Genomic DNA, 21,719 nt, shown 5'->3' on the forward strand with positions numbered 1-21,719 from the left:
GAACAGGCTGCCCAGGGAATGGGCACGGCCCCGAGGCTGCCAGAGCTCCAGGAGCGTTGGGACAGCGCTGCCAGGCACAAGGTGGGATTGTTGAGGTATCTTTGCAGCACCAGGAGTTGAACTTGATGATCCGTGTGGTCCCTTCCAGCTCAGGATATTCTGTGCTTCTGTGAGCTCTCCTTCATTCTGTCTCCAGAATTTAGAGCTTCCCATTTGTCCCTCGAGTAAGATTTTCCTCTCAGAACTTGTTAAAAAACTCACCGGTGATTTTTCATAGTGCTCAAACACCCTCCAGTGCCAAAATAAAGGAACAAACAGGGAGGGAGAAAGGGATCCTTGGCTTGCAGAGTGTTCATCCCTGGGCAAGGATCCCTGCTGAGCTTCCAGCGGGGCTGCTGCTCGGGGAGTGAGCAAGTGCCAGCTCCCAGATTTAGCTGAGAAGACAAAGAGCAATGCTTTGCTCTAGGGTTTCAGCTGCCACCTGCTCCTCTGGTGTCCTTGTGACAACTGAACTGCAGCGCTCACCTGTCATTGGCGTGACATCTGCTGGGGACACACACACTCCTTGATTTTATTATCCAGAGCTATCAGAACTGTTATCTGGAGCAGCCAGGATGACTGAGGAGCAGAGTGCTGTTAGGCACAGATGGTTTGCGTGGGGAGACCTTTGGAACAATGTTGAAATCCTGCTGTTTACCTGGCAATGTTCTTACACAGAAGGAGATGGAGATAAGGATGTCCTGGAGCAGCTGTTTGACACAAATGGATCAGTTTGGTTCTGAACAGAGGAAGGCAGTGAGGTCAGCAAGGATGACACATTCCTTCAACAGCATCAACCTCTCTTTCCAAGCTTTTCCAAAGAGAAGCAGCTTGAGAATGGATGATCTATGTGTTAAATTTAGAAGGTGACTCATGAGACAAGAACCGATCTCCCTCTGCTCAGAAGATCCAGGCCTCAAAGATCAATATTGACTAAGCCATGACGAGAGCAGGAAGTTGAGGATATTGCAGTCAGTCCCTCCAAAGGACAGGGCTCTCCTGCCTGTGATCCCTGGACATTACAGCTGCTGGAGGGTGGAACAGGCAGGATGGGATGGGGCTGGAATCATTCCTGCCTTTTGTTCAGTCAGGGGTAATGCAGCCCTGAAGGTATTTAAGGGCCTGAAGGAGAGATGGATGTCCCAGCTCGGGGACACTTTGCATCTTTAGGCACCAACGTGCATTCTAAAAATCCATTCCTAGACTTTCCTCAGCTGCCATCTGTCCTCCACCAGGATGACACATTTATACAGTCTGGGCATGATCAGACCCTGCAGCAGGGGTTCTGCTGAGGGATTTGGAAAAGCTTTTAAAATAGAAAATAATGTGATTTTAGCAGCACATTCACATGCTCTCCCAAGGCCCCCATCCCTTCCACACGACTCTGCCCATACTCTTCCTGTGCTGGGGGTTATATTTCATAACACAATCCAAAATGTTGATATTGTGGCATTTGATTATTCCCTGAGTAGCATCACTGGGAATGTTGTTGACACAAGATATGCAGCCCACAGGCAACTCTGAACAAGGTAATTGCATCACTGGCTTTAAATGCCTCTCTGGGGAGGTTTAGTGGGAAAAAATGTCACCCCTGGGGTCTCACAGTCCTTGGGAACCACTCCAGGAGCTGCAGCATTTCTCTGTGCGTTGTTTTTTGGGGCACAGAGTACAGGAAACAGATCAAAGGGCATTCCACAAACCCTTTAGCAGTGAATGGTATGGGGTGAGCTCCCTGGAAATGTCCTGCTGGTCGCTGCCCAAGCCGTGCACATATTTCAATCTTTGATACCCAGTGCTTGACACTTCTTCACCACACTTGGAATTTTGACCTTTTGGCCTCACAGGGCTGTGGCTCTTCGTCAGTTGTTGGTGCTGGAGCTCGGAGCTGAACCTTGGCCTGTAAAGTTTGTAAGACTATTTCTTTAATCCTGGGTTGAATCATCAAAAATCTTCACTTCATGAGCCTATGGCTTATTTGCAAAACCACCCCAAAGCAAGTGGAATTTAGCCTTTAGCTTCAGCTTCCCTGGGCTGAGAAAACCCCCAAGTGCACTTGGAGTGGGAACAGCTGGATTTTACCTCTGGTCAGCCTTAGTCTCTTCTAGTGAATACTTCCCCATACCAGTCAAACCCTGCTTATTCCTGTCAATGCTTCCACTTCTCTAGAACCGATGTCCTCGGACACATTTTTCACCACAGCACTGGAAATGAACAGGCTGAACTGTGCTTTCCTCTGAATGAAAAATAATTGCCTCCTTTGGCCCCTGAATTTAGAATTTAACTTGCTTTTGGTGGAGATGCAAGTGCTCCAAGGATTTTGGCTCCCAAAAAATGGTCATGGCAGCTCTGGAGGATGTGCCAGGAACATGGAGCAGGTTCCTCATGGGCAGTGTCAGTGAGGGGTGGGAGGAAGAGCTCAAGACCTCCCCGGTCTCCTTTGTGGATTACTGAGTGCGTGGATTGGGATTGGGATAAACTGAGATTGAGGGTTGGACCGGGAGTGCTGTAAATCCTCACATCCCTGCCTGCCTGGAATGTGATCCCAGGTGCTTCATCCCTGGGGATCTCAAGGGAAGAAGAGAATGTGTGACTATTGCAGAGAAGGAAAGGAGCAGCAGCTGAGAAATCTCAGAACTGGGCCAAGGCTGCATTAATCTGTTGCAGAGATGAAAAAGGCTTTATCTTTGTACAGGTATTAAAAAAGGCTTTATCTTTGTACTAGTATTAAAAACCACAGGGTACAGGGACATATTTCACAGAACTGTGGCATCAGGAGCTGTTACTCAGTTTCAAGGACTCCTTTAAAGGCAAAGTCCATCCCAGGGAAGTAGAATACTGCCAAGTCATTTATCCAAGGCTAGAATGCCAATAACTATTTACTTCTTTTACTCTACCACGCTGAATTCTTTCAGGTTTGCATACCTGAATTTCTTCTAAGTGTGGATACATCTTAGCCCTCGATCTTTGGTGTTGGTAAAGAGCAAAGGCAGTTTCTGTTGTGAATTTTGCTAAATTTTCAGTAAACTGAATTTGGAGTTGGAAATGGGATCTTAACTCATCTTTTAAAGTAACCCAACACATAATAGATTTGAGAATATGCAAGAAAGAAAGACTTGTTGTTTAAGTGCAAAGGTACAGTATTGCAGTGTAACAAGGAGTAATTCTATCAGTAAAGGCACCAAAGCCCACAATGGAACAGTCTGACAGCCCTGAGCACGTTAACACAGCCAGCATTAGCTGTGGTTTTGCATTGCTTCTGTTTCATGCAAGAAAACATCACCTGGATTTTAACACCATTAAGTCATCCTAATAAAATTCTGTGTTATCATCCTCATCCCACTGCACTTTTAAGTCCAAATCTTTGAAGAGCATGGTGAGAGGAGTGCCCCTGTCCCGGCCTGAGCTGCTGTCTGGGGACACGCTCAGTTCTGTGCAGCTCAGCTCCTTTGCTGCTGGGAACATTTCCATGCCTGCAGTCTCTGGGAGCTGCACTTTGTTTGCAGGATGTAGGAATGACTCTGGCAGCATCCACTGCTCCGGGTGGTTCTCTCCAGGGAAATCGTTCCCAGTCCGGACTGAGAGAAGGAGGGTTGCTGACAGAGGTGCCAGCAGTTCATCCTCTGGAACATAGTCTGCCTCAGCTGTCCCTGCAGACAGCAGCAGTGGCAGCTCTGCCTGTTGTCTGTAGCATCCTCCCTGTTCCAGCAAAGACAGGGACAGCTGGGACACATACTCTGGACTTTCCAGCCCGTCACTCTGCAGCAGCAGCTGCATCTGCCCAGGGCTCCCCTGGAACAGAACCGACTCCAGTCTGTCCCTGCTCTTCCACAGTGCCACCTCTGGCTGCTGCTCTTTGTAATCCCAGTGGCTGCAGCTCTTTCCCAGCCCCTGGGTTTGGAGCTTTCCATGCACAGAATGATCTGGAGAAACTTCCTTCAGCCTTTGGTCCTGCTGTGAGCTCCTGTTGGCGTGGTCTGTGCCTTCCACACACACCCCATAGGTCAGGGGCTCGCTTGTGCTGGATGTGGCAGCAGGAATGCTCTGCGCAGCTGTTTGAGGAGTGTAACCAGTCAGAGCTGTGATTTCCACCTGGGATGGCTGAGGGGGCAGCTGGAATGCTGGAACATCTGCCTGTTGCTGGTAGGGACAGAAAGGCCGTGGTGGCTCCGGAGCCCAGTCCAAATGTTGGCTCATCTGTGCCAGCTGCACTTCAGGGATGAAAAGGGAAGGTTTGGATAAACTAAGGGGCTTTATGATGTGCTCCACTGTCAGCGTGAGAGGCTGGAATGATGGAATCCCTCTGAAGTCCTGGTGGAACAGATAAACAACCATGGGTTATTAACAAGAAGCTGTGACCTTGAAGGTTTGCTTTAGTTACTTTAACAATTTCTTTGGAGAAGTGTCAGTAAAAGTCAGTAACAACCACCAGGGATCTGCTCTGCTGACAAAAGAACTCCGGGGTTTTTTTCCCTGGGGAATGACCCTTCACAGGAATACAGACATTTCTCATTGTGTATCAATTGAACAATCTTGAAACATGAGGAAGAAAAACTCCTGCTTTCGCTTTTGTAAAATTTGGCCTAAGCCCTGCAGCACGGAAATAGCATGAAAATCCTTGAGCTCATTAGCATGAAAACCCAGTTCCTGCTGTGGGAGATGAGGGATAGGTGAGAATCCCAGGATTTCAAGGGGAACTAGGGATTTCGGATGCCTCAGTATAGCTGCCTTACCCGAGGGGCTCAGTTTGGGGCAGGTTCCCAGCACCTCTCTATAAAGTACCAGTAATCTGCACTGATTGCCCAGACACAGCTCATTAACCCTTTAAATCAAGGAGGATGGGTTTAGATTGGATACTGGGGAGAAAATCTTTACTCAGGGTGGTGAGGCCCTGGCACAGAGAAGCTGTGGCTGCCCCATGCCTGGAAGTGTCCAAGGCCAGGCTGGGACAGTGGAAGGTGTGGACCCCATAGCAGGGCGTGGACTAAGTGATCTTTCAGGTCCCTTCCAGCCCCAGGCAGTGGTGATTCCGTGATTTCCAAGCTGAGCTGCAGTGGCTGAAGGGCACTCACCAAGGCCCTGGGCTGGGCACTGCGCTGTTTGATGTATCTGTAGATCACATAAATGCCGGCAGCAAAGATCAGCCCTGCACAGAACGCCAGGGCCACCAAACAGTAGAGGATCCACGTCTTGTCTGGGAAGAGAACAAGTGGAAAGAGAGATGGATTAGAAAAATGTCACAATTAGCTGGGTGATGTCACAGGTTTCGTCTCATCAGAATGAATTTTTAAACTATTAAAATGTTCCGTGTTGAAAATCAATGTATTTTGTGTATCCAATATCCCAGCTGGACTTTTCAACTTTCAGCAGAGTTGACAGCCTCACCTGCCAGTGTTTTGACCCAAAACACTTGAGGTTTGCTCCTTCTCTGGAGCAGACAGATATAAACTGTTCCATTGTATTCAGTGTCTGGGTCCAAATTGGAAACTTCAAGTTCTTTGTTGTGCTCATTCTTTGTCCACTGTTGAAAAGAAAGGTAAAATCTGTATTTTAGGAAGATTAAATTTTCTTCAATTCAGATTGCAAAATTCAGCATAAAATATTATTTACTAATGAGGTTGTACAGGGCTGTAATTACTCTGTATGTATGGAATTCGGAATATTTATATAATTTTGTTTTCTATTATTTCTACATTTAATGTTGCATTTCAGTTTCTTAAGACTTGAACTAATTAAGTAATTTTCTTAGTCACCAACGGTTTTACTTTTTGCTAATTATACAGCAGTTTTGGAAAGTCCTTTTTTTTCCCAGAATTTAAGAAGAATGCTTAAAGTTCCTGTTCTCCTGAGAGTCAAAGACTCCAAAACTTCCCCTTGTACATCAGAAATCTCCACCATCCTGTGTAAACTCAGATCCTGCTCCAGCTTATTTGAAATGGGATTTAGAAAATCCCAGTGCCTGAGTTGGTGCTTTACCTGCTGGTGTGTCCTCTGGTTGAATATTGTCAGGTGATAATCCACAGGCCCAAATTTGCTGTAAATGTCCTCCACAGTGAGCTGCTGGTCATCCTCACCCCGCAGGGGGGTAACGGGGGGCCGGATAAGGAACTTTATGGAGCGGACATAGGGAATGTATTCCACTTGTGGTGCTCCTATAATGGCTGGGAAAGACAGAACAGGCAGTGTCAGCTGTTTTAATATCATCTGATATCTTAAACACACCCCAGAGTCACTGAAATTGTTATTTCTGTTTATACAAAAAGGTGTCTGAGCTGTATGAGCATGGCAGAAGTCAGGCCACTGGAGGTAGAGGTGGTTTTGGGGTTGTTTTGGGGTGGTTTTTGGAAAAGCCCCAGGCTTTTCCTTAGGACCTTGTTCTCCCAGCTCCATGTGCCCTTTCCCTGTGCAGGATATCCTCCTCCATGTGTGCGTGAGGGGTGAAATCCCATCACAGGCACTCAGCTGCCCAAACCCCAATTCCCACCCTCCATCACATTTACAGGGCTTTTGTGCCTGCACTTATTTCTGGGGACAGGCACACGCTACACCCAGCACTGAAAAGGGGTTCAATCCAAGCTTTCACAGCTTTTTTGGTGCACAGGTCTGAAGGCTCTTCACAACCATTGGCTGCTGATGCCACCTTGAATTATTCTTGGTGATTTTTCAGTGGGGAAATTTTAGCCACAGAGCCAATAAGGCCCCCAAAGGCTGCGTTGTGTGTCTGCAGCAGGGCTCACTCAGGGGCTGGGAACATGAAGCATCCGTTGGAATGGATGCTTATCCCAGTGTTCACATTTCACAGCTCCTGGGACTCGCTGTGCTCAGGTTTCTCATCATGTCTCACTCATTTCTTTATGCCTCTCACCAGCAGCTCTCCCTTCCAGCACACCTGGCTTTTCCTTTTCTCCCCTGATCCCACTTCAGGGTCAGATCTCACGTGAGGCCCTGCCCATTGCTCATTTACCTCCTTGCCCAATACAAACCTCCAGTCCTTCACTGCCTCCCCACCAAGCACAGAGCCTCGCAGGGCTGAAAGGAGAGGAAATGCTGCCTTAAAGGTGGCAGGAAGGAGGATTTGGTGGCTTGCAGTGGTACCTACTCTCTTTGCGGGGCTCGAACCTCTCGGAGCGCACCCAGCTGGAGGAGCAGTTCCTGGCCCTCACCCGGCCGTAGAAATGCTCCCTGAAGTTCTCTGTCTCCCGGGTGAGGTTGCAGAAGAGCTGGGTGATGCTTTGGCACTCATTCTTGGTGAGCCAGGATTTCTCTCCATACCTGAGGACAAAACAAGGGTTTGGGTTTGTTTGGTTGAACAGAACCAGAGGAAAATGGAATAGAGAGAAGGAAGTTGCTGAAGGCAAGAGTAGCTCAGTAATGGAGCAAAGCAACCCAAGATGTAAAATATTTGCTTAAATGGGCATCATCTCCCACTTTGAATAATCCTGTCCTTTGGTGAGTTCTCCTCATAATAAATAATAAATAATACAGGCACGAGAAACAGCAAAACCAAATCCTCTCTTGGCCCTTTCTCTCTCTGAGAGCCCTAAGAACAGCCCAAAAGAAGCAAACTTCACCTACTGTTTGTATTGGACATCAAATACAGTGCCAGGGGGAATATCTGCCTCTGTTTCCCAGGTCAGGATGTTCTCAAAGTTTGTGGAAGAAAATGCTGCACGTTTCAGACATGATGATCTCTCTGTAGTCACAATGCCTGAAGGAGCAGAGAAACTGGTATTAAAAAGCATTTTCTGACATCTCAGCCCTCAGATGAACATTGATCCTGTGCTATTTTGCTAAAGCTGGGCTGAAAAGAAGGAGCTTGAGCAGAACAAGACTTCAAACTGTGCTCACATCACACACCTTGCAGACAACTGACTCATCCCAAAGAAATGTCAGTCAGGAATTTATACGGAAAAGCCTCAAAAACTCAAGTGAGAAAGAGAACCCTTGAATTTCTAGTCTGGTTTCTTTAAGAGCACTTAAATGGGTGGAAAAATAAGAATAATAACCAGTTTTCAAGCCCAGAATTACGTCTGTGAATGTCTCTGCTCCCTGCCCCTGCTCAAGGAAGTGACATGCAGAGCTCAGCGTCACCTCCCTGAAGAGGTGGCTGCCATTCTCCTCTCGTGCTCCATGTTTTGTTGGATGGAAACTGCCTGTACAGAGTGACACCTGATGTCTGGACTCTGACCTGGGTGTGCCAGGGTGAGAGCAAACAGCTCAGCCAGCTCCCTGCTTTCCAAGCCCTGCTCCTCTTCCCTGGGGAGAATGGCTCTGGCTTTGGAGGGCAGGAGTGTCCCCTGCCCCTGCAAACATGTCCCTGGAGAGCAGGATGCCACGGCCCTCCTGCAGCAAACTGGCTCTGAGATGCTGCAGAAAAGTCCTTGAGGCTTTTATCTCTCTCTTACCATGAGAAAACACAGTGCAAAATTTTCCCAAGGCTGATCCACAAGAGCTTGCAGCTTCAGGATTTATAAACGCTGTGAATTCAGATTATAGGCAGACCCTCAAAGGTAGATCATTTATGCATTACTCAGCTCTTGGTTTGTGGCATTGATAAACACCTGGAGCACGTGAGGGTTCAGCCCTTGTGAGAAAGTGGGGTGAGCAAATGAAAATAGCACAGATGGGCAAACTGAGCACTGGGATGGGGGTGCCTTGGACAAGATCACACTGAGCAGAGACTAAATCCCACCTGGATCCTCGCTCCAAGCTTCCCCCCACGGAGCAGAACCGAGTGCCACCAATTCAAACTCGCTGGCTGAATGGGAGGAGGGTTAGGCAGAAAGGCACAGAGCCCTTCTCAGTCTTGCGTGTGGCATTTGGGCAGGGAAGTGGTGCAGAAATGGGCTGCTGGCTACTCCAGAGTTTGTCCTGACTTCATCTGCAGCTCCACATTTGCCTCTGCTCATTCCAGGCTCAGCAGGAGGCAGCAATGTGGGTATGAAGGGGGTGGGATTCCTTGTCTGAGCACCCTGAGTCACAAATACCCATATCTTATCAGGAGTAGGAAATCTCTGTCTTCCCACATTTATCCATGCTAAAACTCTGTTATGCAAAGCAGCATAACACAAGCACAGTCAAGTGTGGGCAGGGGAAAACCAGGATATTTCGCAGTGTGACAGTCCCTGCAGTACAGGAGCTTCACAGTGTAAGATCCCAGCCATGAGCAGATGGATGACAAGGCTGAATGGTGAAAAGCTGGTGTTTGGAAAGAGCAAGTTTATCCTTCATTCACCCTGCAGTGAGCTTGTCACATCTGGAGTAGGATTAAATGGCTTTTTGAGGGTAGATCTCGATTAGATATAAGGGAGAAATTGTTCCCTGTGAGGAACAGGGTGCCCAGAGAAGCTGTGGCTGCCCCTGGATCCCTGAAGTATCCAAGGCCAGGCTGGATGGAGCTTGGAGTGCCCTGGGACAGTGGAAGGTGTCCCTGCCCATGGCAGGGGTGGAAGGAGATGGGCTTTAAGTCTCTTCCAACCCAAACCACTCTATGATGACGCTCTCATTTTAAGATTACATTATTTATTTGTACCTCTTTTAAAATCAGGGCTGTTCTTGTATTCATTTGTGCCTTTGCTTAAGGCACAAGGAGACTGATCCAAAGCCCCTGAAATCAGTGAATATCCTTCACTCCTGTAGGATTTGGGTTGTAGCACAGTGACAAACCCTTTGAAGTGAAGGAATCTTTTTCTCTCCCTACTAATCCTTCAAGCATACCAACCCCACATGGGAGTTACTACAAGGACAGATCAACATAGAAGAGAACTCAGACAACAGCTCATTCTCTAGGTGATAATTCAGGAAACAGGATAGAACTCCAGACTCCAGGATCAAACAGAAACACCACAATCAGCGAGAGCAGAGGAGAGCTCCGGACTTACCGATCACTGAAACTCCAGCCAGGACGATCAGAAATCGCTTCATGAATAGCTCTGCAGGCTGGGCTGGGAGAGCAGGCAGTTGCTTCTGTGTGCAGGTGAATCACCTTCTGTGAGAGCTGAATTCTTTCTTGCCAGGCCAGGTTGGATTTGTTGCTCAGTAACGGAGCAGAGCAGAGCTCCTGTCCTGCCTTCCCTGGGATCTGACCTCACGGCTGCTCGGAGCCCTGCGCATGTGTGACACAGGGAGAGTGACAGCAGGAGTACCTCTCCCCTCCAGTGCACACCTGACTGTACAAAGGTGCACAAGCCAGAGGCTGAGAAAATCCCCAGCTCCTGAAAAAGAGCCAAATACCTTTTTGCTGAGAGCTTCCTGCCTGAAAGCCCTCCCTGAGGTTCCTATGGTTTGAGGTTTGCTTTTCTGGTCGGGTAACTTGAGCTTGTTACAACTGTAGATACTAAAACTTAGTGCTGTGCACCTGGTTCGTTTCATACCTGCTGCAAGCAATGCACCTATTGCCTTAAAAAATACTTCTCAATACTTGCTTAAAATGAAAACTGGGTTTTATGCTCTTCTGTAGTTCTTACTGAGCTTGGATGGGAACCAAAGCATCAGCACGTGCCTTGCTGCAGCCTGGGCAGAGCAGGAGCTCCTCAGCTCTGCCCTGACTCTGCTCCACCACGTTCTCTCACCTGATGTGGGAAAGAGGTAAAAAAGAGGTGGCCTTTCCACAGGAGGAGCACAGCTTTTTGCAGAGGCCATTGTAGACCAACAATGTTTATTTTTGTGGCTGCTTACAGTGTAAAGGTCTGTTCTGGATATCCTGCCTCCACGTGGTAAGAACTGGGAGTTTGTATGGACAACAAGGCAGGGATACAGTCCCTTTCCCACAATGTGTTCAGTTTTTAGGATGTTGTTAGGTTATGTTTTCAAATACAAACCCTGTGTGCTTCTGAAGCTGAATGCACACTGATTGCACTGCTCTATCCTTGTGGCCAAGCATGTGATGGAATTCACAAACCCCTTCTGCTTCCCTCCTCATCTGTGGATTTCCTGTTCCTGATGCTGTTTCTGTTCCCTGCCCCGCTTGGATATTAACAGGGCTCTGTGCTTCCAACCCTGCCATGGTGCATCACTGGCATTTTGTCATTCTCAGCTCACCTGGACAAAGACAGAGGCCTCACAGTTTGTTAAACAAGACACACCTATCCACCAGTGTCTAATTAAGTACAACTGTTTGTTAGGGTGTTTCCTGAACAGCCTGCTAAAAGTATTTCCATTTTTCCCTTCCCTCATGCTCCTGCTGTGTGATGGGGCAGAGCTTGGAGTGCACCTGAGACTTCAGTTCTGAGAATAGAACTTCAAACTTTATCTCTGCCCTTATTTCTAGCAAGATGTCACCTTTTGAATAGCCCAGGAAACACCTCTCCGAATTTTTAGGGACCTCAAGATGCCCAAAACTCGACTTTGAAGTTCAAAATTAGTTTCAACTTCCAAACTCTCTCAAACTTTTGATTTCCTCGCAGTGTGTTGGGACTGCAGCAAACCTGGTGACTGCTGGGCATGAATCTTCCATGCGTGGATGTGGCACCTGGGGACAGGGTGGGTTCACAGTTGGACTCGATGATCTCCAGGGCCTTTTCCTAAGGAAATGATTCTCTGATGCTGTGATAAGAAAATGTGGAGGAGTTGGATGCTGCCACCACCTGTCCAGCTCACCTGGCCTGCAGCCTGTCCCTCAGTTCCCTAGACAAGACAAAGAGCTGATCCCAGGCTGTGTTTGCAGAGCTGGGACATGTCAAAATAATTGGGTAGAGGTTACACAACTTCAGGTGCTTCCTGTAAGTCAAAGCCCCGGGGGTTTTCCTTGATTGCACAAGAAATGGGGTGGTGATTATATTTGGATCACCTGAATCTTTCCAAATGAACTGGAGGGATAACAATGTAGGATGTACCTAAGGACACTTTGAGGACAAAGGGATATTCCAGTTGGTGAATCCTTTCCCCCACCTCCCCTTTTGACTTTAATTCAGGACCTTAATTAGTACATCCTGCTTCAAAGCAGTTCCCAATCCCTCCTATCACCCCTTGCTTCTTTTTTCCTGATTCTCACAAGATTTCAGCTTTCACACCCTCCATCAACACCCTCCCTCAGCTGAGCCCTCCCCCAATGCAGAGAATGGGGAGTGTTCCCCTCTTTCTTTTAATGCTTTGCTTTCCTGTGAGTTCTTTACACAAAGGCTCCTTTTTAAAGCCTTTACAAGGGCATGAAGTGATGGGACAAAGGTGATGGCTGTAAACTACCAGAGGGGAGATCGAGATTAGATACTGGGCTGAAATCCTTCCCTGGGAGGGTGGGCAGGCCCTGGCACAGGGTGCCCAGAGCAGCTGTGGCTGCCCCTGGATCCCTGGCAGTGCCCAAGGCCAGGTTGGATGGGGCTTGGAGCAGCCTGGGGCAGTGGGAGGTGTCCCTGCCCGTGGCAGGGGGTGGGATGGGATGAACTTCAGGATCCCTTCCAACCCAAACCATTCCGGGATTCTTTGTTCAGAGAGACAGTCACAGTCCTGCTTTCCCAATGACCAGAGTGACCTGGCTGGGAAGTCTCAGAATTGCACTCCAGCCCAGGATGGGGCCCTGTTTTAAAGGGAATGTTTTTCAGGATGAGCTGCAGTCCCCCTTTGTAGCGCTGGGAAACAAAACCACATACACATGGAGTTCTATATCAAAATATTATTGCTCTCAGACATTCTGCACAGCAGGAGGAGTTTCAGCTTCAATAAGTATAAAACAAAAAATAAATAAACAAACATGCTGCACATTTATGACTTTGGCATCAGTTCCCTCTGTTGGAACACAGAAGGTGATCTCTGCAGGATGAGGTGGAGAACTTCTCATCCCACAAAAACCAGATTGTGCTGAATGTCTCTGTTAGGAACTTCCAGTCAAGTTCTGCACTTACAGGGAAGCAAAGGTGACATGAAGTGGTTCAAAATCTTCTCCAAATCCACATGCAGGCACAACCCTGCATTTCCAGGACCCAGCTGATGGTTTCACCCAGTGCTGGGTTGTGCTTTTGCCTTTCATAACCCACACGCAGCTGTTCCCTTGCTCTGAATCTCAGCTGACCCCGAGGCAGTGCCTGTTTGCTGGGTGGTCCCTCAGAGATGCCCCTGCCTCCCTCACCCCTGGCTGGCTCAGGCTGTGCCAGAGCCTGAGCACCTTATCAGAGGTCACTTAGCAATATAATGCACCTTTTGTGTCCCTAAAGCCATTGTCTTGATAGGCCAGACATCAGTTTTTTGTCCTTGTTCATTCCAGGATCCTTGCCTGGATATCTGGAGCTCTCCAGCATTTTCCAGGCACTCCACAGACCTGCTGGGTACTTTAGATCCTTCCCAAGTAATGTGAGTGCTCGTAGCCTGGGAATTGAAACTTTGGGTCGTATTTTCCCTCTGTATTTGAAGTCTCAAAAGCGTCACTCAGCACTGTGGATTCGGGCGGTGTCCCTTCTGTAAAACTGTCACTGCCACAGTCACTTGCAATGCCTTCATCCTCTGCCACCTGCAGTGTCCACAAGGGGATGAGCAGCTGGCTGCTGGGATCCTCTCCGGGCTGCGATCCCGAGTCCATCTGGAGCTGCAGTTCAGTGATGGGTTTCTGGTAATCCCCGGAGAAATGAGGAGCCTTTCTGTGAGAGTGGTGCTCGCTGGGTTCAGCACAAGTCCCCCCCAGCAGGGGGTGAAGGGGGGTCATTTCCAGCTTTTCCCTGTTTCCATCATCCTGTCCATGCTCACTGGCACCTGGGAATCTCACCTCAGTGAGGGATATTCTTTCCAAAGAGGAGCAGTGATAAAGGGATGTCTCCTCGTTTGCCTGGGATCCCGAGGTGTCCACCTCACCCTTCCTCTCTGCAAAGAGAGTGAAACCCAGGGCACTGAGGTCAAGCACAGATTCACTGTCCACAGAGAGACCTCCAGATCCTGAATCCAAGCTGGTTTCCCCCTGAGCTGCTGGGGGTGGCTGACAGCTGCGAAGTGTCTTTGGATACCGAGGCATTTCATTGTATGGGATGAAAGTGCTGCTGTCTTCTTCCTCCTCATCCTCTGATGATGACGACGATGACGATGATGATGATGATGGGAAAGAAGCCATCCATGGCAGGTGATGTCCTCCTAAAGCTCTGTTTGTCCTCCTCTGTGGCATTGGCTTCTCCGTGTAGCTCAGATCATCACCACAGAATTCCTTTTCACTGAGCTCCAAGTGGAAGGTTGGTCCTGCAGCTTTAAATTGAGAGAAATCCTACCAGGGAGAAGAAATGAGACCATGAGCCTGTGATGCTTTTAAAAGAAAAGTCTGGATGTAAGAAAGATTACTTCAAGTGGGAATTATGAATGTAAAAGTGAGAAGTGAAGAACCTCCCACTCCTCCCCAGTCACCCTCTGAAAACCAGCAAGACTCTGAGGAGAGGACCTCAGAATTTGGGCTATACCAAAACTTGAGGCATCTTCTTTTTCTTGGCCTCATGTTTCACCAGGCTGCAGATGAAGGGACTGGCCACAAAGATGGGGAGGACAAACAGAAGGATCACGACCAGAAGTGGGAACTTCCACTCCACTGCTGTAAAAGACAGAAATAATGTCCTGTGAGTGGTATTTTATAGGAATTATGGGCTCTACACTGACATAAAATATTCAAGGTTTTCAGAAAACATTTCAGGGCTGGCTTTTTAAAATGAAAATATTCCTACAGAAAGCAGGAACTGTTCACTAGAAGATCCAACCAGTCCCTTTAACAGAAAGCCTTTTTTTTTGTGTTGAAAAGCTAATTTTGGTGACAATCTTTGCCTTGCCCTCATCCCATTGGATGTCTCCCCACATCCTTTGCTGGGAAGGGCCATACCTTTGTGGTTTAGCAGCACACACACGGGCTGGGAGAATTCACTGTGCTTCAAGTCAATGCTTTCGTAGAGAGCCCTGGCACTGAAGCAGTAATTGCCTCGGAGAGCAGTGGTGTTGATGATCACCGTGTCCTTCCTGAAGCAACCATCGTATTCCTTCTGTTGAGAGACAAGCAGAGCATTGGAAAGATGCTGCTTTCATTATTGGGGTGGTGTTTCTGTACCACTTTAGCTCATGGATCCCTTGTGTGGCCTCAGGGCTTGGGAAGAGCATGGAAGGACCCCATGTCTGGCATCTCGCCCAGGGTTTATGGATCCAGGGTGGGAATTCCTCTGCTCTGCTCTGCTCTGCTCTGCCAGGGAATGCTGCCAGTGCCACCTGGATTAGTTGTTTTAAACCTCAGGTCTTTAGACTGACTGTAGTGTAGCCTCCTGTTCCTGATAAAAATAGGGAACTACCAAAAAAAAATAAGGATGCACACACACACTTCTACTTTTTGTCTCTGCCTTTGGTTTAACTCTGGTTTGGCTGGCTCATTTCCTCCAGGGCCTGGATCCAGCCCCTCCCTCCCTGCCTAGAAATTTGAAGCTCTTTCAGTTCCTCCATTTCATCCAAGAAGAGCCACTTTTACTGACCTTGTCTTCAGATCCCGCTTCCCAGAGGTTAAGGTCATATTTCCAAGTGAGGTTCTCCACACAGGTGGGCAGAGGGAAGGAGGCACTCACATGGATGAAATTCTCCTTGACATTCAGGTTCAGCACAGGGGGAGCCAGTTCCACTGCAGTTGAGTGAGCAGACGTGAGAATGGGGCTTGCTTGGCTCTTACCTTCCCAGCAGTGACACTTTCCAAGGCTGATCCTCACTTCCAGTGTTATTTTGTGATAAGAGGGAGGCAAAGGACACCTCTTACCTAAAATGCCCCAGAGAGCTTGAAGCCAGTTTGTTCAGCTGGGGCACTGGTGAACAAATTCTGACACTTGCTACAAAGTTCATTCCTAAATGATCCCCACTCCTTACTGTTTGTGCTCACTCAAATCTCTGCCATCCATAAAGCTCCTGGATAGCTGGGGGTTGTGGTCTGTCCATCTGTGGGAATGTCCTTCCATCCAGGCACTCACCATCTGAGTAGTAATCCTTGAACTGGGATTTCACCCATGGCGACTGGAATTGTCCCCAAACCGCTTTCACCCGAGCCCGGACTTTAACGTAGAAGTTGGAGAGGGCACAAGTCAGGTTGCAGAAGGTTCTGGGAATGTTTTTGCAATGAGGAACCTTCATCCATTTTTCTGGGCGATCCTGGCTGAAAGGAACAACCATACCAAAATATTCAACATGTTCTGCTGTGATTTATAGAGCAAGAGAAGGGAGGGCTTTGGAGCGTGGGTACCAAACAGTGCTCAGAGTTTGGAACACTTCCCAGACAGATCATGATTCGTTTTGGTGGAAGGTCAATGATCATTGTGACAGTTACGAATCAGCAGAGATGCCCAGCTGTTGTCCCTGTTCACCCCTTCAATCAGACATGATTTGGGAGCTCTTACCTTTCATACCTCACTATGTAGTTCACATCTGGGGGAGAGCCTTCCCCTGGAGCCCAGGTCAAAATCATGGCAAAATCCTTTGAAAGCAGTGTCACATTTTGAGGAGGGAAAAGTTGAACATGACCTGGTTAAAGGGGAAAATTATGTGAATGATTTAAAAACACATTTGGGGACAGGAAGTACCACTTGGTTCTCACTACGGTGGTGTCAAAATTTGAGGCAGAGCAGCTCAGTTTATTTAAGACTGGAAATTGGCTCTGGAAGCAGGAGTGATGTAATGTTTTCCTCATCTCTCATGAAACATCTTCATCTCAACAGCTTTTAGAATTAGGACTGACATTAGTGTGAACAATCTACTTTATCATTTTGAGGGGCTTTCCCCGTGGTCTCACTGCATTTCACTGATTTACAGCCCACACATTCCGCCTGACTCCCCTGCGCTCTCCCCTGGACAGGGCGGACACGGCTGCCCCGCACTTCTCATTCAATCCCAATCCTCCAAAGGCAGATCCTGCCAGGAATTCAGAGCTGCAGGTTTGCCATGTACGTCTTCCTGCCCCCATTTCTTCTAGTAGATCACTATGTCCATCACTAGCCCTCAGCAAGACACCTTCCATAGACAGATTTTAAGCTGTCGCTTCTTTACTGTGGAATATTTCACTTTACATGAATCATTCCCATTTAAACTGATTAAAATTTATCTCTCCTCCTACCAACAAAGCCATACAGTGAAAGGAAAAGTAACACTCAGGTCTGCACGTACCTTGAGCCTGCTGCAGAAGGGATAGAGCCATCAGGGTTCCCACCCTCCAGCCACACTTGGCAAAGCAGAACTTTCCACTTGTCATAAATGTCTTTCCTTGATCCATTTTCATTTCCTTTATGAAGTTGAGTGAATTCCAGAGGACTGAGGAGTTCAGGACCTGCACACATGCGCCCTGCCTCGCTTCCTGGTACAGCCCTGCATGTGTGACTGGGAGAGGAGCAGGTGCGAGAGGGTTTTGGGGGAAAGGAAAGGTAAAGGTTGCAGTACTGCGCCCTCCAGTGCAGCACAGCTGAGCCCTGGCACAGGGGAAGAGCTGCCTCATCTTGTGAGACACCTCGGTAAAACTCTGACCTTTGGTACTTACCTGGGTGGCTGTGAAATATTAATGGAACTTAAATAAGGTTTCAGTGTAGGAGAGAGCTAATAATAACCTGGCAACAATAAAAACAGCGGGGTGGGAGACTCTGGGAGTCTGGTGTTTACAGGAGATCAAAGACTTTCCCTCAGTTTATGTTCCATGATGTTTTTCAGGAGTTAGGGAATTACTCCACTTTACAGCTGGGGGAGTAAAGGGCAGAGATAGGACAGGGATCTGCCCCCTCCCAGTGTGGGCACACAAAAGGACCTGGATCTCTCTGCCACGCTGCCAAGTGCAGTGTGCCCAGGTGTGTGCTTGGAACAGCTGTGCCACTGCAAGAGAACGGGGGAGGGGGGAAATCCCTGGATCAGTCATTGATTGGCACTCAGCTCTCCTCCCTTCCCATCACAGGCACCCCCAGGCCGGTGCCGTCAGCAACAGGAATGAATCAATGAAGTTACCACGCAGGAGAGCAGGAGATCTGTATCAGCTTAGACAAAAGAGGTTTTCCTGAGTCTTCCCCAGATGGAGAAAACTCTCTTGCAGATGGAAAACTTGCTGCAGCTGGGAGTGTCAGGTTCGGGGAATAAAGTCACAATTTCCTCCAAAAATCTCCATTTCTTCTTACTACAAGTTTGTGTTTCCATGGCTGTTTTGCTACCTCTGTTTGATTAATTTAATTTTTACGGAGTTTCTTGTGCAAAAAAGAGCTATAATCCTTTATAAGGAAAAAAGCAAAATGAAGGGTCTGGAGGGTCCATTCCCCTTCAGCATCCAAACTGCAGAGCCACAACCAACACACGGCTCTGGTGCTTCCTGAAGCAGCCTGGACAGGATCCAGAGCAGTTCCAGGGCCACTCATTCCGGCCTGGCTAAGAGCCCTCAGGCAGCTTCTCTCCGAGGTGACTGTGATTTTTAGTAAGCGTTTGCAAGAGGTGAATCTTATCATCATCATCATCACCATCATCATCACCATCATCATCACCATCGTCATCATCGCTTCCTGTGGAACACCCGCTGCACTCTGGGCTCCACCGGCCTCCTTGGCGAAACTGCCCCGGTCTGCGGCTGCCGGAGGAGCTGTGCCAGGCGCGGCCGAGGCGCTGCTGGCCCCACTGGCCCCACGCCGGGCTGGGGTGGTCGATGCCACGAGGTGTCGCTGCCCGTCAAACAAAAGACGCTTTTTTCTCCGAGCCACAGCGGCTGGAAATCCTGGAGAACCGCTAAAACTCTGCTGTGCAGCGGCCCGGAGGGATTCCCGGAGCATCCTCTCATGGCACACGTGGGCACAGCACGCCCAAAGTTCTGCTCTCCTGCACTTCCAGCCTTCGTTTCTGGCTGGGGGTGCCCAGGAAGGGACTGGCAGGAGCACAGGAGAACACACAGTTGGACCCATCAGTGCTCTGGGACCCTGCTGTGGGGTCTTGTGATGCCTTTAGGATACAGGCAGGGATGGTGCTGCTGCAGCAGCACCCTTCATCCTTGGGCAAACCTGCAGCTGTGCCTGTGTTCTCCCACTGCTTTACTCCTATGGAGCACAAGTATTCAAATATTCTGATCCAAGAACCACCTGGACACAACCCTGTGCAAGGTGCTTTAACATGACCCTGCCTGGCCCCACTGTGGTCCTTTCCATCCTGAATCATTCTGTGATGCTGTGAAGTGCTTTGCGGTGGGGCTGCCATTCCATGGTACAATGCCTCACCCTCCTGTCACTCTGTGACACCGAGGACAGCCCGGGGACTCCCCCCATTTTCCACCTCTTCCCTCTCTGCGTGCAGCAGATGATTCAGCACAGGAGGGCAAACCCTGCCACCTTTCCTGAGTCACACTCACGGGTATCTGCCCTCCTTGAGGAAGGGCACTACAGGAAATCCAGAGTGAGGAAGGCACAGCTGGGGCTGTGCTTGGATTTTGTGAAACCTTTGGAAGCAACAGGCAGCACCAAGCGTTGTCATCCCAGCTCCTTCCCTTTGCTCTCAGCCCACCCAGGAGCTGTTCTGGCAGAGCTGTGTGTGCTGCAAGCTGGGAGCTGGGGAGGGAGACTGAGCCCAGGGGAGAAAAAACAGATTGAAAATTGTAACAGGGCATTCCTGGTATGGATGGCACCATGGGAAGCCAAACCCCTGATCCGTAAGTGCAGCAGGTGAATGAGCATAAGGAACTATTCCTTAGCCCCCAAACCAAACAAGATGACGTACTCTGAAACTAAAAGTGAGACCTCACTCAGTTCCAAAGTTTCCTCTTGTAATTTTTGAGGAGAACATGCCGATTTTCAAGGATGCTTAGGGGAAGAGCAGCAAGTTTTCAAACAACTCAAAAGTCACTGGTTTTGGAAAATTTCTCCCCTCTCCCGAGTTTCTTGCACTGAGAGGACAACTTTGGCAGTTCCTGTGCCCAGCTCTCCCTTCCTTCCCCCTGGCTCATGTGGGTCTGTGGGATGAGTTGTGCAGCAAAGGCATCCAAGCCGTCCAGGCACTGGGAGTGTGGAAACAGCCCTGGCAGGAGGAGACAGATCCCAGCGACAGCCTGGCACTGTCACCTCCAGCAGCCCCAGCAGCCCCATCCTGGCTTCAGGGAACCTGAACTTTCTTCTCTACCCCTGGGAAATCTTTGTTGTAGGCTTAGTTCTTACTCTGAATGTGGAACTTGTACTTCTGTGACTCAGCAAGGGAATTTTTTTCCTCTTCATGCACAGGACTAACCCTGACACCCAGGCTGCTGATGGTTGGACTTGAGGGGGAATTATTCTGGAAGGTTCACAAAGCAAATATGGGGAAATGATAGCATTAGCAAAGGATTAAATGCTACTGAGAATTAAGAGGTTAAAAAATCTGCAGAGCTGGGTGATGCCAGATGGTAAAACAAAATACAGCAGTGTCCCCTTGACCCAGACAGGCATCTGGGCAACCTGTCACCAGCAGGAAGGGAAGGGAATGGGCTTGATTTTTTTTTAAACTGAGTCTGAAAAGACTTGAAATGAAAAGCAAAAGCAAAAACAAACCCATAAATTTTGTTCCCCATACAAGTGCTATGAATCATTTCATCCCCTTTATTTTTTCTTCTGGGGGAGGGTTTTTACAGGAACTCGGGGCTTTGCCTGTGTGCAGGAACGGGAGCTGGCCGTGATTTAAAGAGTGTGTACATTTATCAGTGTGCTCCTAAAGGTGAGGAGAATACAGGGAACCCTGTAAGGACACCTGGACCCTGTGGGTCAGAATTTATGGGACACTATTTAGGCCACATTTACGGGATGCTGGGAGGGCCCTGCTCCCCTGGGCAGCAGCAGTTCCTGGTGCTGCAGCTCTCAGCTGGCTCCAGTTTACCTTGGCCAGGACCTGCAGCTTTTTGGGTGCAATCTGTGGTGTGCAAACACAGAATCCTGGCACAGCTCTTGAGCAAAGGCAGCACTTCTGGAAGTTTAGCTGATTCCCAGATCCCACAGGAACTGGCACAGGAAGGGGGCAAAGGGGGCTCCTGGTTGAGTTCTGCCCATGAGCAGAACCTTTTTCTACCACTGATCAATTAACTGCTGCTGTTAAATAAGTCTCACTTAAAGTCCAAACTACAACAAAGGAGGCAAGTTTGGATCCCAGCTGGATCACAGACAGACTCTCCCCTGGGATGTCCGGGTGAGCCAGTGCGCTCCAGCTGATCACCTGTTTTAGGCTGCTTCTCTCGTTTTCCCTGAAACCTGTCCCTTCCCTTCCCTTGCCAGTGCCTTTCCATTCCAGCTGGGAGCAGGCAGGGAGCCTGCCTGGACACGCAGCCCCGGCGAAACTCCCCAGCACAGCCAGGGGAACACGTGCTTGGCCACAAGGAGCAGATCCAGCCCCACGGGAACGGCCCGGGGGCACCGAGCCTCCCGAAACCCCCACTCCCCCCAGCAGCGTGGGAAAACTGCTGGGGACCCTGCATGTTCCAACAGAGAGAGGCCTAATTCCAGCCTGCTGCACTCCCTGAGCCAAACCGTGCTCCTGGGGGTCATCCCACAGCATTCCGAGCTTTGGGAGCATCTCCTCGCTGTGGGATCTGATGTCACCCCGCTGTGAGGGGTTTCTCTCCTGGCTCAGGACAGTGGGGTGCTGGAATGCTGGCCCTGACTGTGAAACCCTGCCCTGAGTGGCAGGAGGGAGGAGGGAGCTCTGCACAGGAGATAAATTCTGTCTTGCATGGATTTTACCGAAGTGAGTGCACACACTGGGAAGGAGGAGTTGGGAGTGTCCAGAAAAGGGAACAG

General features: G+C 49.0%; 3 protein-coding genes across 6 annotated transcripts in view; 1 reads left to right on the forward strand and 2 right to left on the reverse strand.

Moving 5' to 3' along the window:
- Positions 1–21,719, forward strand: part of GRHL3 (grainyhead like transcription factor 3) — a 102,996-nt gene that overhangs the window by 32,028 nt on the left and 49,249 nt on the right. The gene's annotated exons all lie outside the window — the stretch shown is intronic.
- On the reverse strand, positions 5–10,039 carry IL22RA1 (interleukin 22 receptor subunit alpha 1). Its single transcript, XM_048327390.1, has 7 exons — positions 9,918–10,039; positions 7,612–7,744; positions 7,136–7,308; positions 6,013–6,197; positions 5,422–5,557; positions 5,109–5,230; positions 5–4,347 (listed from the first exon to the last, which is right to left on the reverse strand). The coding sequence occupies exons 1-7, from the start codon at positions 9,958–9,960 to the stop codon at positions 3,346–3,348; spliced, it is 1,794 nt and encodes a 597-aa protein (XP_048183347.1). The 5' UTR covers positions 9,961–10,039; the 3' UTR covers positions 5–3,345.
- Positions 12,632–17,319, reverse strand: IFNLR1 (interferon lambda receptor 1). The gene is made up of 7 exons (XM_048327391.1): positions 17,119–17,319; positions 16,356–16,479; positions 15,933–16,114; positions 15,450–15,592; positions 14,816–14,972; positions 14,406–14,533; positions 12,632–14,215 (listed from the first exon to the last, which is right to left on the reverse strand). The coding sequence occupies exons 1-7, from the start codon at positions 17,228–17,230 to the stop codon at positions 13,301–13,303; spliced, it is 1,761 nt and encodes a 586-aa protein (XP_048183348.1). The 5' UTR covers positions 17,231–17,319; the 3' UTR covers positions 12,632–13,300.

This window comes from Corvus hawaiiensis, chromosome 23 (genome assembly GCF_020740725.1).
Source record: "Corvus hawaiiensis isolate bCorHaw1 chromosome 23, bCorHaw1.pri.cur, whole genome shotgun sequence".
Lineage (NCBI taxonomy): Eukaryota > Metazoa > Chordata > Aves > Passeriformes > Corvidae > Corvus > Corvus hawaiiensis.